The sequence below is a fragment of the Spermophilus citellus genome, assembly GCF_964194105.1.
Source record: "Spermophilus citellus genome assembly, chromosome: 2".
Taxonomy (NCBI): domain Eukaryota; kingdom Metazoa; phylum Chordata; class Mammalia; order Rodentia; family Sciuridae; genus Spermophilus; species Spermophilus citellus.
Window position 1 is genome coordinate 189,358,964 of NC_138183.1, and position 13,462 is coordinate 189,372,425.

A 13,462-nucleotide genomic window follows, 5' to 3' on the forward strand; every position below is an offset into this window, starting at 1 on the left:
GTGAAAAGGAAAAGTGCATCCTGGGATCCAGGAAAATACAGTACCTGTTTCCCCCTTTTGTACCTCTGCCAAGCTCCCTTTCCTTCTTGCACACCAGGCTCAGATGCTCGGCTTCACATTTGCCTCAGTAGAGTCCTTGTGAAAAGCCCTTTCGGTTTCATCCTGTCTGAGCCATGGGAAGTAATAAGAAGCAGCTACTAATGAGCAGTGGCCTTGGGAAGTCACAGCCTGCATTAAGTAAGGTCATGTGACATGGGCCTCTGCAGATGCTTGGTCCATCCAAAGTCCCTGGTAATGGACATATGTGGATGCAGAAAGAAGCAGCTTTAAAAAGATAAATTGACAGGTTTTTTCACTCTTCAGAGGGAGTAAACTACAGATTGCCAGTGAATAACGCATAGCAACTTTGGGGCAGATTTTAGAATTCATATGTGCAAGAGAAAAAGTGTAGAAAGATAAAACAGGGAGGGAGTTTAAGAGAGGGGGACCAATTTGATGCCATTCTAGCAGAGAAGATTTGGTGAGGGTTTCCCATGAAAACTATACCCTTGGGACTTGACATAACCTGCATCATACCTAATCAAGCAAATATTTGCTGATTATAAAAGTAGAGCAATAAAGATACCTAACATTTTTGGAGCACTTATCAACTACAAAAGTATTATTTTTAGCATTTTATATTCATAGTCTTTTTTAATCCTGATAATAAGCTGATTAGGCAGGTCTTATTAATATCTTCATTATCCAAATGAAGTCAATGAGTAGTTAAGCAGCCTGTCCTAAGTCACACACCTGAAAGAATATTTGGACTTGGATAAATAGGCTCTTTAACCCATTCTCTTGGCCACTAAAGACAAGAAAGAGAGCTTTTATTATTTTTTGGTTTTGTTTTTATTTTTATTGTTTTTAAGGAAGAGCTATTGAATAGCACTAGAAAGTTCACTATTACAGCTGTGTGAAATGGGGGCGGGGGGGGGGCAGAATGCATGTGATGGTGACCACCTCAGTGCCACACACAGTAAACTAGAAATAGCCAACATTTACATAGTACTACCTGCCAGGTCCTGTCCTTAGCTCCTTGTATTCATCTCGCTTCACTCTCAGAGCATCTCTGTGAAACAAGGGCACAGTTATTACCCCTGTCTTACAGTGAAGCAACAGAGGCACACCAAGCCACACATGTGGCCATGGTCTCACAGCAAGACCATGGCAGCGCTGGAACCCAAGCCCATGCTCTTTCTGGGCGATGGTGCTCAGTGAGCACTTAGACGTTGGGGAGTATGTTCATTGCAGGATGGTGGACCCTGCACCCCTCAGCTGTGAGCCACTGATGAGGCCCACATAGAGGCTAAGAAGTATACAGGAGGGGAAGGCGTTCCTCTGACCAGAGGAACAGCGGGCATCTTGGAAGAAATGACATATGAGCAGAGCCCTGCAGGAAGGACTTGGGCTAGCTTCCTCTAAAGACAGCAGAAACACAAGGAAGGACAAAGGAATGAAATTCCCACACAAGCCCAGAGATACTGTTTCCATTTTCAGAGCAGAACTCAAGGTACATTTTAAAGACAAGGTTTACCTTTTTCTCCAGAATTTTCTTTAGCTAAGAAGCCAAATTAAAATGTTTTAATTAGATTTAAATTTTCTAATCAGAGCTATTTTAAAACCATTGTCGTAACAATTTAAAATGTGTGCGTATGCAGCATTCTGTCAGTGATTTAAGTATTATTTTTTACGTTGTTATAAAGAACACTCTTATCCTAGGGCATATCAAAAGACTTAAAAATGTTCTAGTAATCCTACTTTTAGGAACCTATTTTGATTAATCCAAAATGGAAATTTTGGATTCTGATTTATCCAAAGAAAAACATTTTAATTGAAATATAATGACATACCTCAAATTTACCCTTTTTTATAAATATGCTGAAGCCTTCAATCTTTTATTTATTTATCTTTATGGGGTACAGGGATCAAACAGATGGCCTTGAGCATTCTAGGCAGGTGTTCTACCACTAAACTATGCCCCAGCCCCAAAGTTCACTCTTCTGAAATGTGCAATTCAATGGCTTTTATCATATTTACAAAGTTGTACTGCCATCACCATTATCTAATTCTGGAACATTTTTAACACCTCAAAAAAGAAATCTCATACCTATTAGCAATCTCTTCTGCCCTGGCAACCATTAATCAATTTACTTTCTGTCTCTCTGGATTCAACTACTCTAGACATTTCCTATACATGAATTCATACATTTGGGTACAATGTGGCACATACCTATAATCCCAGTGACTCAGGAGGCTGAGACAAGAGGATCCAAAATTGAAGGCCAGCTTCATCAACTTAGCAAGACTTTATCTCAAAATAAAAAATAGAAAGGGCCGGGGTTGTATCTCAGTGGTAGAGCACTCCTGGGTTCAATCCCTAGTACCAATAAGCAAGTAAGTGAAAAAATACGTGGTCTCGTACAACATGTGGCCTTCTGTATCTTCTTTCGTTTAGCATAATATTTGAAATATATTTATTTGCAGTGTCATAATATTTGAAATATATTTATTTACACTGTCCAGTAATTGTGAAAAACTGGAAACACACTGAATACCTATTTGGGGCATGGTTAGATAAAGTATAGTACTTCCATATAATGGAATACTTTATAGTCATTAAGAAAAATGTTTATAAAAATATTCATGGGTATGATATAATGCAGTGATGAGTCCAAAACTCCACAATTATTTAAAACTTTAAGTGTATTGGGAAATATTCTGAAATCTACAAATATGCAAAATATTTCTAATGCTCTTATTTGAGTACCAAGATTACGGATATTCTTGTCCATGTATTTTCCCAGTTTTCTTCAGTTATCACATTTTACTCCTATGGCTGGGGAAATGCTCACCTCCCTCTCCATCCCCAGCCCCCCTGAGCACCCGTGTTCTCCTCTCCTTCAGACCAAGTCCGGAACAGCTACTACATCGGGGCCGATGGCTCTCTGAGACTGCTGCTGGCCAACGGCATGGAGGTGGCACTGCAGACTGAGCCCCACCTGCTCGCTGGTACTGTCAACCCCACGGTGGGCAAAAGGAATGTCACACTGCCCATAGACAATGGCCTCAACCTGGTGGAGTGGCGGCAGCGCAAGGAGCAGGCTCGAGGCCAGGTCACCGTCTTCGGGCGCCGGCTGCGGGTGAGCAAGGCCTTGGAGGCCACTGCACAAGAGTGCATGCTGGGAGAGGATGAGGAGACCCTAAGAATCGGGTCTGTTCTCAAAACTCTCTCTGAGACCTTAGATTCCTCACCTGCAGAGGGAGGTTCTAAAGTAGGTACCACGTGTAATGAGAGGCTCCTGTGTGGTCTTTTCAGCTTTAACTTATGTAAGGATCTATGGCTTTGGAGTTAGGTAGGAGGCGAATTTCCAGCTTATTGTTCCAAGTGAACTTGGGTTTGTCAGTCGTCTTAGAGCTTCAATTTCCTTCTCCATAAAAGGAGGAAGATAAAACCGATTTTACAAGTTGCTACAAGGATTAGAGGTAACGTGTGAAGTGTCTGATTTAGACAAGGTGGTCAAGGATAGCTGCTCTTCTTGTGCTATTATTGTAATTGTCAGTACTGTTACTAATGTTCCAAAATTCTTTGTATCTCTTTGGAACCTAAGCCACGGTCTCCTTCCAGAAAGAGTGACTGTTCCTAAATGACCTAAATGACCTCACTATAACTGTCACTGAAGGGAACTGGCTTTGTGCTATGGCATATCAGAGCACCTTGCAGGGTGTGGATGCCTGATTCAGCGCCTGTCTGCTCACCTCCCATGAGTAGAGTGTGGCTGTGGCCTGGGGGGTCACTGCCCAGCAGTATTTCCCTCCAGATTCACAAAGGAAAGAACAGGCAGAGTCAGAGCTGGTGACCCAGGCCTGGCTTTCCACCCAGCACTTTGCAGACCACAGGTGCTCAGTAGATGTTCACTGGCTGAAGTGAACCACAGAGTGGAGCCAGATCTTCCCAACATCCCCAAGACCAGAGAAGCGTCCTTATAGTTGCACAGCTTGGGCTCCCTTCATTCCCTCCCTTTCCTCAAAGATAGCTCACCACCTAAGTTCCTTTTTTACATGTGGGGCAACCAAGGTCCAGAGAGGGCCAGTGATTTTTCCAGAGTCACATAACTAGGCCATGGTAAAGATGACAAAGTAGGCCCACAACAGATACCAAAATGTTAAATGACATCCAATATCAAAAACTAGAATCCAGAAAACCAGGCTTCCTTTGTTCCCACCAACTCAGCCCAACGCTCTAGTAACCATCTGATGTGGGAAACAGCCTCCTGCTAGTTCTCTCAGGAAGGCCCCACAGCTTTTGTTCTCAGTGGCCTGCCACCATCTGTGGCCCTCACTGAGACCCCACCAGAATTCTCAAGCAGCCCTTCCTGCACATCTGAGGCAGTGTGCAAAATGGGAAGTTAAACCTGGGTTGGATTCCTGCTGGGCCACGTGTGTAGCCTCAGCAAATCCCCTGAGCCTCAGGTTCCTCTGAGAATCAAGACGACATATTGAAAGCACCTAGCCCAGTGCCTTAGATCCCAGGTGCTCTATAAAGGGCAGCGATTAGTACTATTAGGATTTTCTCTCCGCCGTGTGAACTGGACCAAAAGTTTCCCAGGCTTTAATTAGTCTCTCTCCCAGCCTGAGATGGATGGTGCTCCAGTCGGGTGGCCACATCTCGGCTTCCTCCCCAAATAAATGGCCACCCACAGTGGAAGCATGTGGAATTAGAATGTTAGCCGGGTGTGCCTCCCCATAATGGAGCTCATTTTTTATATGACTGGGAACTTTTTTAATAAAGAAAGATGTAAAATAATCTCATTGCCGCCACTGCTGAGCACAGGAAGCATTAGGTGCTCCCCAGTGAGCTGCTTAATTCAATTTTATTAATTTTTGCCACAGAGGTACAACTCCCCTTCACTGGGGTCCCAGGGGGTGTCGGGGCAGCTGTGTGGGTGGCACCACCCTGGGGGCAGCCCTAGGAGGAGGACCTTCCAAAAGGTGCCTTAACAAGGCCCCTGTCTTGTGGGTAGTGCAGCCCTGTCTCTGTGGGCCATCTCTGCAAGGAACAAGCGTCAGCCTCCAGTGCCTTTGATTTTTCACAGGAATTGTCTGCCACACTGTTTTTGCTTCTGCAATTGTGTTCGATTACCCCAGGGAAGGCAACCTTATTATAACCAGGCCATTCACCGCTAAAATCGTCGCAGTATCGTCATTATAAATCCTTATTTTCAAGGCCTTAGAACTTGAGTGGGGAGAGAGGGAGACATACACATCTCTCCTTTCTCTGAGATTGACCATGAACATTTGCTGTCATTTAATGGAAATAATCTCAATCATTTATCCTGTACCGTCTCTGTGTCTAGCATTCCACTATGTAATTTACTTAAGTTTCTCGGATCCTCACAACAACTCTGTGGTTACACAGAGGAAGAAACCAGGACACAGAGAGGGGAAGACACAGAAAAGCCTGTCACAAAGTTGAGGTTGGATTCTGGCCTTAATTCCTAGACCTGAGTGTGCCCTATCCCCCCACCCCCCCACACACACACACTTTTTTTAAACTTCCGAGGACCCCAGAGAGATTTCATTTCCTCAGGCCACATGTGCCATTGTGCATCATGTGACCTAATTATCTGCTTTCCTCTTGAGTCTTCCTACCTGTTGAACTTAACCGGTAACTAGTGGAGAAGACAGAATATGTGCCCAAATGTCCCATGAGGCCAGGTGGCCATTAGAGGGAGCCAGCATTTTAGTACCTGGCAGGGTTTCAGGGGCAGTCAGTGCCTAAGGGCCAGATCCAAGTACAGAAATAGATCCCCAAAGTATATTTCTTTACTAAACTACGAAAACCCTGATCTTCTACCTTTGAGGGAACTGTGTATTTCTGACTCTGCAAAGAAATTAAATTGCATACTGACCCAGCAGCTCAAGTGGAGACTGTACAAGGGGCTCCTAATTCTGGATTCAGGAGCAAAGCATTCTGAAGCTGGGACTGGACCCCAACCAGCCCAAGCCAGAGAAGCCACCCTAGGCCCAAACACCCACTGCCTCCTAGGCCTCTAGAAGGAGGAAGAGGAGGGTGGGGGAGGAAATGATGATGTCTTGGGAGCTAATGGAGGTGATCACAAGCTCTGACTGTGGGCAAGGGCAGGAGAGTTCCCAGAGGCGTGGGAAGTCCAGAATCCTAAGAAGGCCAGGCTTTGCCCAAAGAACCACTGAGTGTCTATCAAAATGTCACAGTGGTGAGTCAGGTGCAGACTCAATTGTTCCCCAGCCATGAGATCTGCAGCAAATGCCTTCACTTCTTGGGGCTCTGTTTTCATCAGTGTCAAACATAGCACAGTGTCCAGCACAGAATTGATGTCTCAGGTATTTTATTTGCTAGGCCTACTTGGTGGCTCTGTTTTAAGGAGGGAGCCAAGAGAAATCTGCCTGTTTTGTTTTTGTTTTAAATATGCCCTCATTGAAAAATCACATTAGAAAATCATGCGGATCCTCTTCAGTCACAGCTGCCACGTGCTCAACATCTGTCTTGTCTGTCCTCCCATAATGCCCTGTGCAGTTGGCATTATCATTCCCATCTTTCAGATGAAACATCGCAGAGCTGACAAGTGACAGAGCCAGGAATCAAACCCATGGGTGTTGACACCCACAACCTGTGCTGCCTCCTCTACTCAGGAGCTTCTCAGCACAGGTGAGAGCTACATTGTCATCACACAAAATTCAGTGTCCAGGCTAATTTTCTTTATTACCCCTTCCCCAGGTTCACAACCGGAACCTCCTGTCTCTGGACTTCGACCGTGTAACACGCACAGAGAAGATCTATGATGACCACCGCAAGTTCACCCTTCGGATCTTGTATGACCAGGCAGGGAGGCCTAGCCTCTGGTCACCCAGCAGCAGGCTGAATGGCGTCAATGTAACATACTCCCCTGGGGGCCACATTGCCGGCATCCAGAGAGGCATCATGTCTGAGCGAATGGAATATGACCAGGCGGGTCGGATCACATCCAGGATCTTTGCTGATGGGAAGACATGGAGCTACACATACTTAGAGAAGGCAAGTGTCTGTCTCCCTCCACCACTGTCCTTGCCATATGAAAGGTCAATCATTATGGTTTAACCCATGGTTGGACCTCGCTTGCTGACTTCAGTGGAATAAGTGTGACCCAGGCAGTCTTCCAAATGGGAGATAATCATTTTTCAAAAAGAAATGTTCAGGAAAATCAACCAGCAAGGGTCAGGGGCCCAAGAGGCATCTGGATGGATCATGGTGATGATGTGGCAGGTGGGGGTCCTAGGGAAGGAAACATGAAGGTCTTGCCTGAGAGAGTGGAGGTAGGAACAGGACCAAACACTAACTGGATTTACAGAACAGAACTCATGTTTCTGATATAGGGCCGGGCTCTGCTCTGAGGTCCAGCACTTGGTGCAATTCCATCATGGAGAACCAGGCAGAAGCCTGGAGATTGAAACTTAGGCAGGAGGATTCATTTCATCCCAGGGACTAGAAATCAGAGATGACCTAAAATCAAAAGTTGGTCCCAAATAAGAGAAAACCATTGCTTTAATGACTAGATGTGTCTAGGCCTGTTATCTGCTGACTTTTTCCTGGAAAAAAAAAAAAGATTCTGAACTTGATGCTCCAATTCTGGTACTCAGATCCCCACTTTGTTTCCTGCTCTTGGTCACCTGTCCAGGATCAGACTCTGTTTCCTCTGTGGTATGTGTTCCCTGCCTATGCTGGGTGAGCCTCTCTTGAAAGCAATGTTCTGTGTTAAGACCGAAGGAGAGAAAACTTGAAGGTCATCCAACAAACTGAAAAGCCAAACCCAGGGGAGGGGGAGAAATACCCAAGAGCCACACATTAGACCTACTGCTAGAGGCCAGGTTCTCCCTATCACAGCCTGCCTCTGACCTGGTACCATATGAGCAATTGAGCAAAGCCTCCTGCACCCTTCTCAGACATGGTCTTGATGCTGTAGGCACAGGGGGTCCACAGAAGCTGCTCAGCCAGCAGATGACACCATGGGACTGTCTTTTAGAGAACACCTTGCTTGAGTAGGAAGGTTAATTTGAGAAGTCTGCTGCAAGGAAGTCTGTAGGGGGGCTGTTGAATTTCTTTAGGCCAGTGCACCCAACCTTCCTCACAACCCACCACACACAGAAGTGATCAGGCCTGTGCCACTCCAAGGACCTGCTCACAGAGGAGAGCAAATGGCCTGAGTGTTCTGGGGCCCAGCCCTGCCAGGGCCAATGGCCAGGGAATACCCCACTACAGTACATCCATAATAACCTGTTGGCAGCATCCTGCAGTGCACGGGTTGGAAGGCTCTGGTTGGGCATCGCCCAGGACCACTTTCCTGAGCCTTGGGTACCCAGATGTAGCCTTCCTCCTCCTTCCCCTCCCCTCATCTCTTCGTTTTCTTCTCCCTCCAGTCCATGGTGCTGCTCCTGCACAGTCAGAGGCAGTACATCTTTGAGTTCGACAAGAACGACCGCCTCTCTTCCGTGACGATGCCCAATGTGGCCCGGCAGACGCTAGAGACCATTCGCTCAGTGGGCTACTACAGGAACATCTACCAGCCCCCTGAAGGCAACGCCTCTGTCATACAGGACTTCACCGAGGATGGACACCTGCTCCACACCTACTACCTGGGCACCGGCCGCAGAGTGATATACAAGTACGGCAAACTGTCGAAGCTGGCTGAGACACTGTACGACACCACCAAGGTGAGCTTCACCTATGATGAGACAGCGGGCATGCTGAAAACCATCAACCTACAGAACGAGGGCTTCACCTGCACCATCCGCTACCGTCAGATCGGGCCCCTGATCGACCGGCAGATCTTCCGCTTCACTGAGGAGGGCATGGTCAATGCCCGTTTTGATTACAACTATGACAACAGTTTCCGAGTGACCAGCATGCAGGCTGTGATCAACGAGACCCCGCTGCCCATTGATCTCTATCGCTATGACGATGTGTCAGGCAAGACAGAGCAGTTTGGGAAGTTTGGTGTCATCTACTATGACATCAACCAGATCATTACCACAGCGGTCATGACCCACACCAAGCATTTTGATGCCTACGGCAGGATGAAGGAAGTGCAGTATGAGATTTTCCGCTCGCTCATGTACTGGATGACAGTCCAGTATGACAACATGGGGCGAGTGGTGAAGAAGGAGCTGAAGGTGGGACCCTACGCCAACACTACCCGCTACTCCTATGAGTATGATGCCGACGGCCAGCTGCAAACAGTCTCCATCAATGACAAGCCACTCTGGCGCTACAGCTATGACCTCAATGGGAACCTGCACTTGCTGAGTCCTGGGAACAGTGCACGACTAACCCCACTACGGTATGACCTCCGCGACCGCATCACCAGACTGGGTGATGTGCAATACAAGATGGATGAGGACGGCTTCCTGAGGCAGCGGGGTGGAGACATCTTTGAGTACAACTCAGCTGGCCTGCTCATCAAGGCCTACAACCGGGCTGGTGGCTGGAGTGTGAGGTACCGCTATGATGGCCTGGGCCGGCGGGTGTCCAGCAAGAGCAGCCACAGTCACCACCTACAGTTCTTCTATGCGGACCTGACCAACCCCACCAAGGTCACCCACCTCTACAACCACTCCAGCTCTGAGATCACATCCCTCTACTACGACCTGCAAGGACACCTCTTTGCCATGGAGCTGAGCAGTGGTGACGAGTTTTACATAGCTTGTGACAACATCGGGACCCCTCTTGCTGTCTTCAGTGGAACAGGCTTGATGATCAAGCAGATCCTGTACACGGCCTATGGGGAGATCTACATGGACACCAACCCCAACTTCCAGATCATCATCGGCTACCATGGAGGCCTTTATGATCCACTCACCAAGCTCGTCCACATGGGCCGACGGGATTACGACGTGCTGGCTGGACGCTGGACTAGCCCAGACCATGAGCTGTGGAAGCACCTCAGCAGCAGCAACATCATGCCTTTTAATCTCTATATGTTTAAAAACAACAACCCCATCAGCAACTCTCAGGACATCAAGTGCTTCATGACAGGTGAGGACTGGGCTCCTTCGGAGGGTGGGACCCCCATTGCTCTGGTCACTTGGCAAGACTTAGTCTTCTTAAGGAAACATTAACTTGACCTAAGAGCATCATCTCCCAAAGCATATATATTAGAAGAAACACTAGTTGAGAGAATACACTGGAAGTCATGATTCTGGCATCAAATAAACTTGACAGGGCCACCATTCTTAAATATATTTCATAACACTTTTCAGTTTGTGAGAGGCTCTAAGAAGTCATAGTGAAGAGAGCTGTTTAATATATTTGCCCAGTATTTCTCAAACTTATTTGACCATGAAAACTCTTTTTTTACCATGAAATCCTGATATCTCACCAGATACTTCCCTTGGGGTGCACTTTGGGAGTTTCTGATATAGAAATCAAACTGGCTCTGAGTTCCTGATAAGTCAGATTAAGGTATGACTAAAATAAAATCAGTTCTTAATTTGTGATGATGAAATAGAAAATTCAGACTTTGGAGACAAAGCTGAGGGAAGGATCTGCCATTGCTAAGCTATCACAGGTATGCAAAATTTTCTTAATGTCCCTGAATTCCAGTTTCCTGATCTATAAATTAAAATGAGAACATCCACCCTGACTCTAAATAGGCAAATATGCATATGAAAAACCTTACAGCAACAACTAAAAAAATTAAAAAATAAAAAAATAAAGCAGATACATAACTAATAATCAGTAGTGAAGATAAAATAGAAGATGAAGCAAAAAAATCCAACAATTGCACGAAAAGTAACAAGGAACACATGGAATAAATAGAAAAAAATACTTACCTACCACCTAGTTGGAAGGGTAAAATGAGATGTATTTCATACCAAACACAGTGCCTGACTCACGTTGGTTCCCTTTCCTTTTCTCTCTAATTGAAAAAGTGAGCTTTGATTTCCACTGTTGTGAAACTGATTTGAATATAGTATCCAATGGGTCCTGCAGGCAGGGATGTCTCCAGTAGCCACAGTTCTCCCAAGCAAGTAACTATGCCCAGGTCAGCCACAGAGAACCTCACGTGGGAGTGGCTGTGGGGCATGGATAAAGCCAGAATGTCTTATATGAGAATGTGTAGTGGGCAAAAATTGGGTGTATCCCAGCTTGCAAACATGATAGTCTCCAGTCATTTATCCTGTGACACAATCCTCTGGCCCTCTCTCTTATGACAGTTTTCTTCATTCTGTAAATCTCCTCTGTGCATTCATTGTTTTAGGCACTGGAGATAGAAAGAGGACCCCTGCTGTCCATAAATTCACACTGTAAGGCAGGTGACAGTTGCTGTCCACTGTGGGAGTCCATGGTGAGGATTTGCAGGGAAGGCCAGTGCAGCTCAGATGAGTCCTGGGGAGGCCTCACAGAGAGCTGACACCTGGGGCTATTTTTGAGGGGTTTTTATCAGGTAGTGAAGAGAAATGCATTCCAGGGAGGGGGGACAGATGGACAGAAGTGTTAAGAGGGCATCATGTATAGCTCCCAAGAGTGTCCCTATGGACATGGCTTCCTGGCCCCCAAACTTGGCGGCCTCATCTGGACCCTGTTTCTGCTCACAGCACAGGAGGATTCCTTTTTTCAGGAAGGAACTCCAGGTTGTTGTATTAAAAGCAAAAGTCTCAAGCATGGGCAAGAATTGAGAACACGGTGATACACAGGTGTGATGAAAACGTACTTGGATCCCCGAGATAAACACGAATATCCTGACAGTGTTTCCAAGCATTCACTATGTTCAACTTGGCCGCTAGCTCTAGAGAAACTTGACAGATTGAGATGACATTTCCATTACATCTGTCTACATTGAGCACACCCCCTGCCTCACCCTCCAGTGAATTTCCTGTGAGACATTTTGGCAGGTTACTGTAGCTGGAAAACACTGGTGAAATAGGACATGAACTTTCTATCAAAAAATTGTTTCAGATTGCCAAAATATTAGTATCCCCCCCTTTTTCTTTGTATACCACCATATGCATATGGTCTCCTTTCAGAATAGCATTAGCATGACTAACTGCTCTATGCCAGGCCCTTGCAGACTTGATCTCCTTTAAACTTGGTGATAACTCTAAGATCACTTCCATTATCTCCGTTCTACAGATGGGACATTCAAGGCTCCAAACAATGAAGTGTCGCCCAAAGTCACATAAACCGGGGCTCTCTGGCTCCAGAACACTTCCCAGGACAATCATGCTGGTCTCCAAATCCTGTTTTTAAGAAAACAATTCAGCTGGGAATATAGCTCAGTTGGTAGCATGCTTGCCTCACATGCATAAGGCCCTGGGTTCAATCTCCAGCACCACAAAAAGTAAATAAATAAATAAGAAGTTTCTAAGAAAGCAATTCACCACCCAAGGGGGTACCTAACACTTTCATTTTTGGTTTAATTTCCAAGTCAGTTAAATCCAATTATGTATTTCAAGCCAGTCAAATATTATTATATGTTTCGCTAAGGATCTAGAACAGACTCAAGCATAATGCTGCCTTCATGGAATGCATGGCCCAGGGCTGCTTTTATCAAATGTCTTTGTGAACCCACCATGAGAATAAGATTTTTATATCACAGTAAGACACTAAAACAAAAGGCTTGCAAAATAATCCGTGTGATATGCTCATATTTTCTAGTCTAATCTACTCCATTTCAGGAAATATGCTTGTCATGACCCACAAAATTGTTTTTACTACATAGTAGGTCCTATCCCATAGTTCGAAAAACAATGGTGTACAAGAGAAGTGCCAGATAAGCAGTCAAGATTTTAGCAGATCGCTAATGAGAAACCAAGATACTACTCTCACTAAACCTGACCTTTTTGTTTCTGTGTAGGCTATAGGAATCCTCACTTCCAGCAACAATGACAACAACAACAATAAAAATCTCTTTTTCCAAAGATTTCTTCAAGGTTCCTGACATACACTCCAATCAAGAAGGCATAGGTCACATAACAACCCTTGAAGCAATAACTAGGGCTGGAGACAGTACACACTCATTGACTCAGCCTGGGTCACATGAGCCATTACTGATTCAGCTTCCCTAGAACTACATGAATACTCATCCCCCACTCCCATCCCACCCCAACACCCCCTCCCCCCCAAAAAAAGAAGGCAGAATGGGATGCTGGGAAGATGACCAAAAAATGTCAACCCAGATATATTGTATACATCATTCCACTTAATCTTCACTTGAAGCCTGGGAGGGGGGGAATAGTGACCCCATTTGCAAAGGCAGAAAGTGAGGTTCAGAGAAATAAAGTATCTGGCTCACTGAAACGTGGCAAGGCTGGCATTAGAACTCAAAACCCTTGTTTTAAAATTAGAATATACTTTGTAAAGAACAAAGCTGTGCACCTGCAAAAGGATTAGTAGAGCTTGCATTTCATC

General features: G+C 45.6%; 1 protein-coding gene across 1 annotated transcript in view; it reads left to right on the forward strand.

The window, feature by feature from the left end:
• The window catches only part of TENM4 (teneurin transmembrane protein 4), a 710,670-nt gene that overhangs the window by 686,549 nt on the left and 10,659 nt on the right, over window positions 1-13,462 (forward strand). Inside the window, exons 28-30 of the mRNA XM_081282209.1 lie at window positions 2,947-3,182; window positions 6,797-7,093; window positions 8,473-10,087. Of these exons, the coding sequence (XP_081138335.1) occupies window positions 2,947-3,182; window positions 6,797-7,093; window positions 8,473-10,087 (2,148 nt within the window). The remainder of the gene's footprint in view (window positions 1-2,946; window positions 3,183-6,796; window positions 7,094-8,472; window positions 10,088-13,462) is intronic.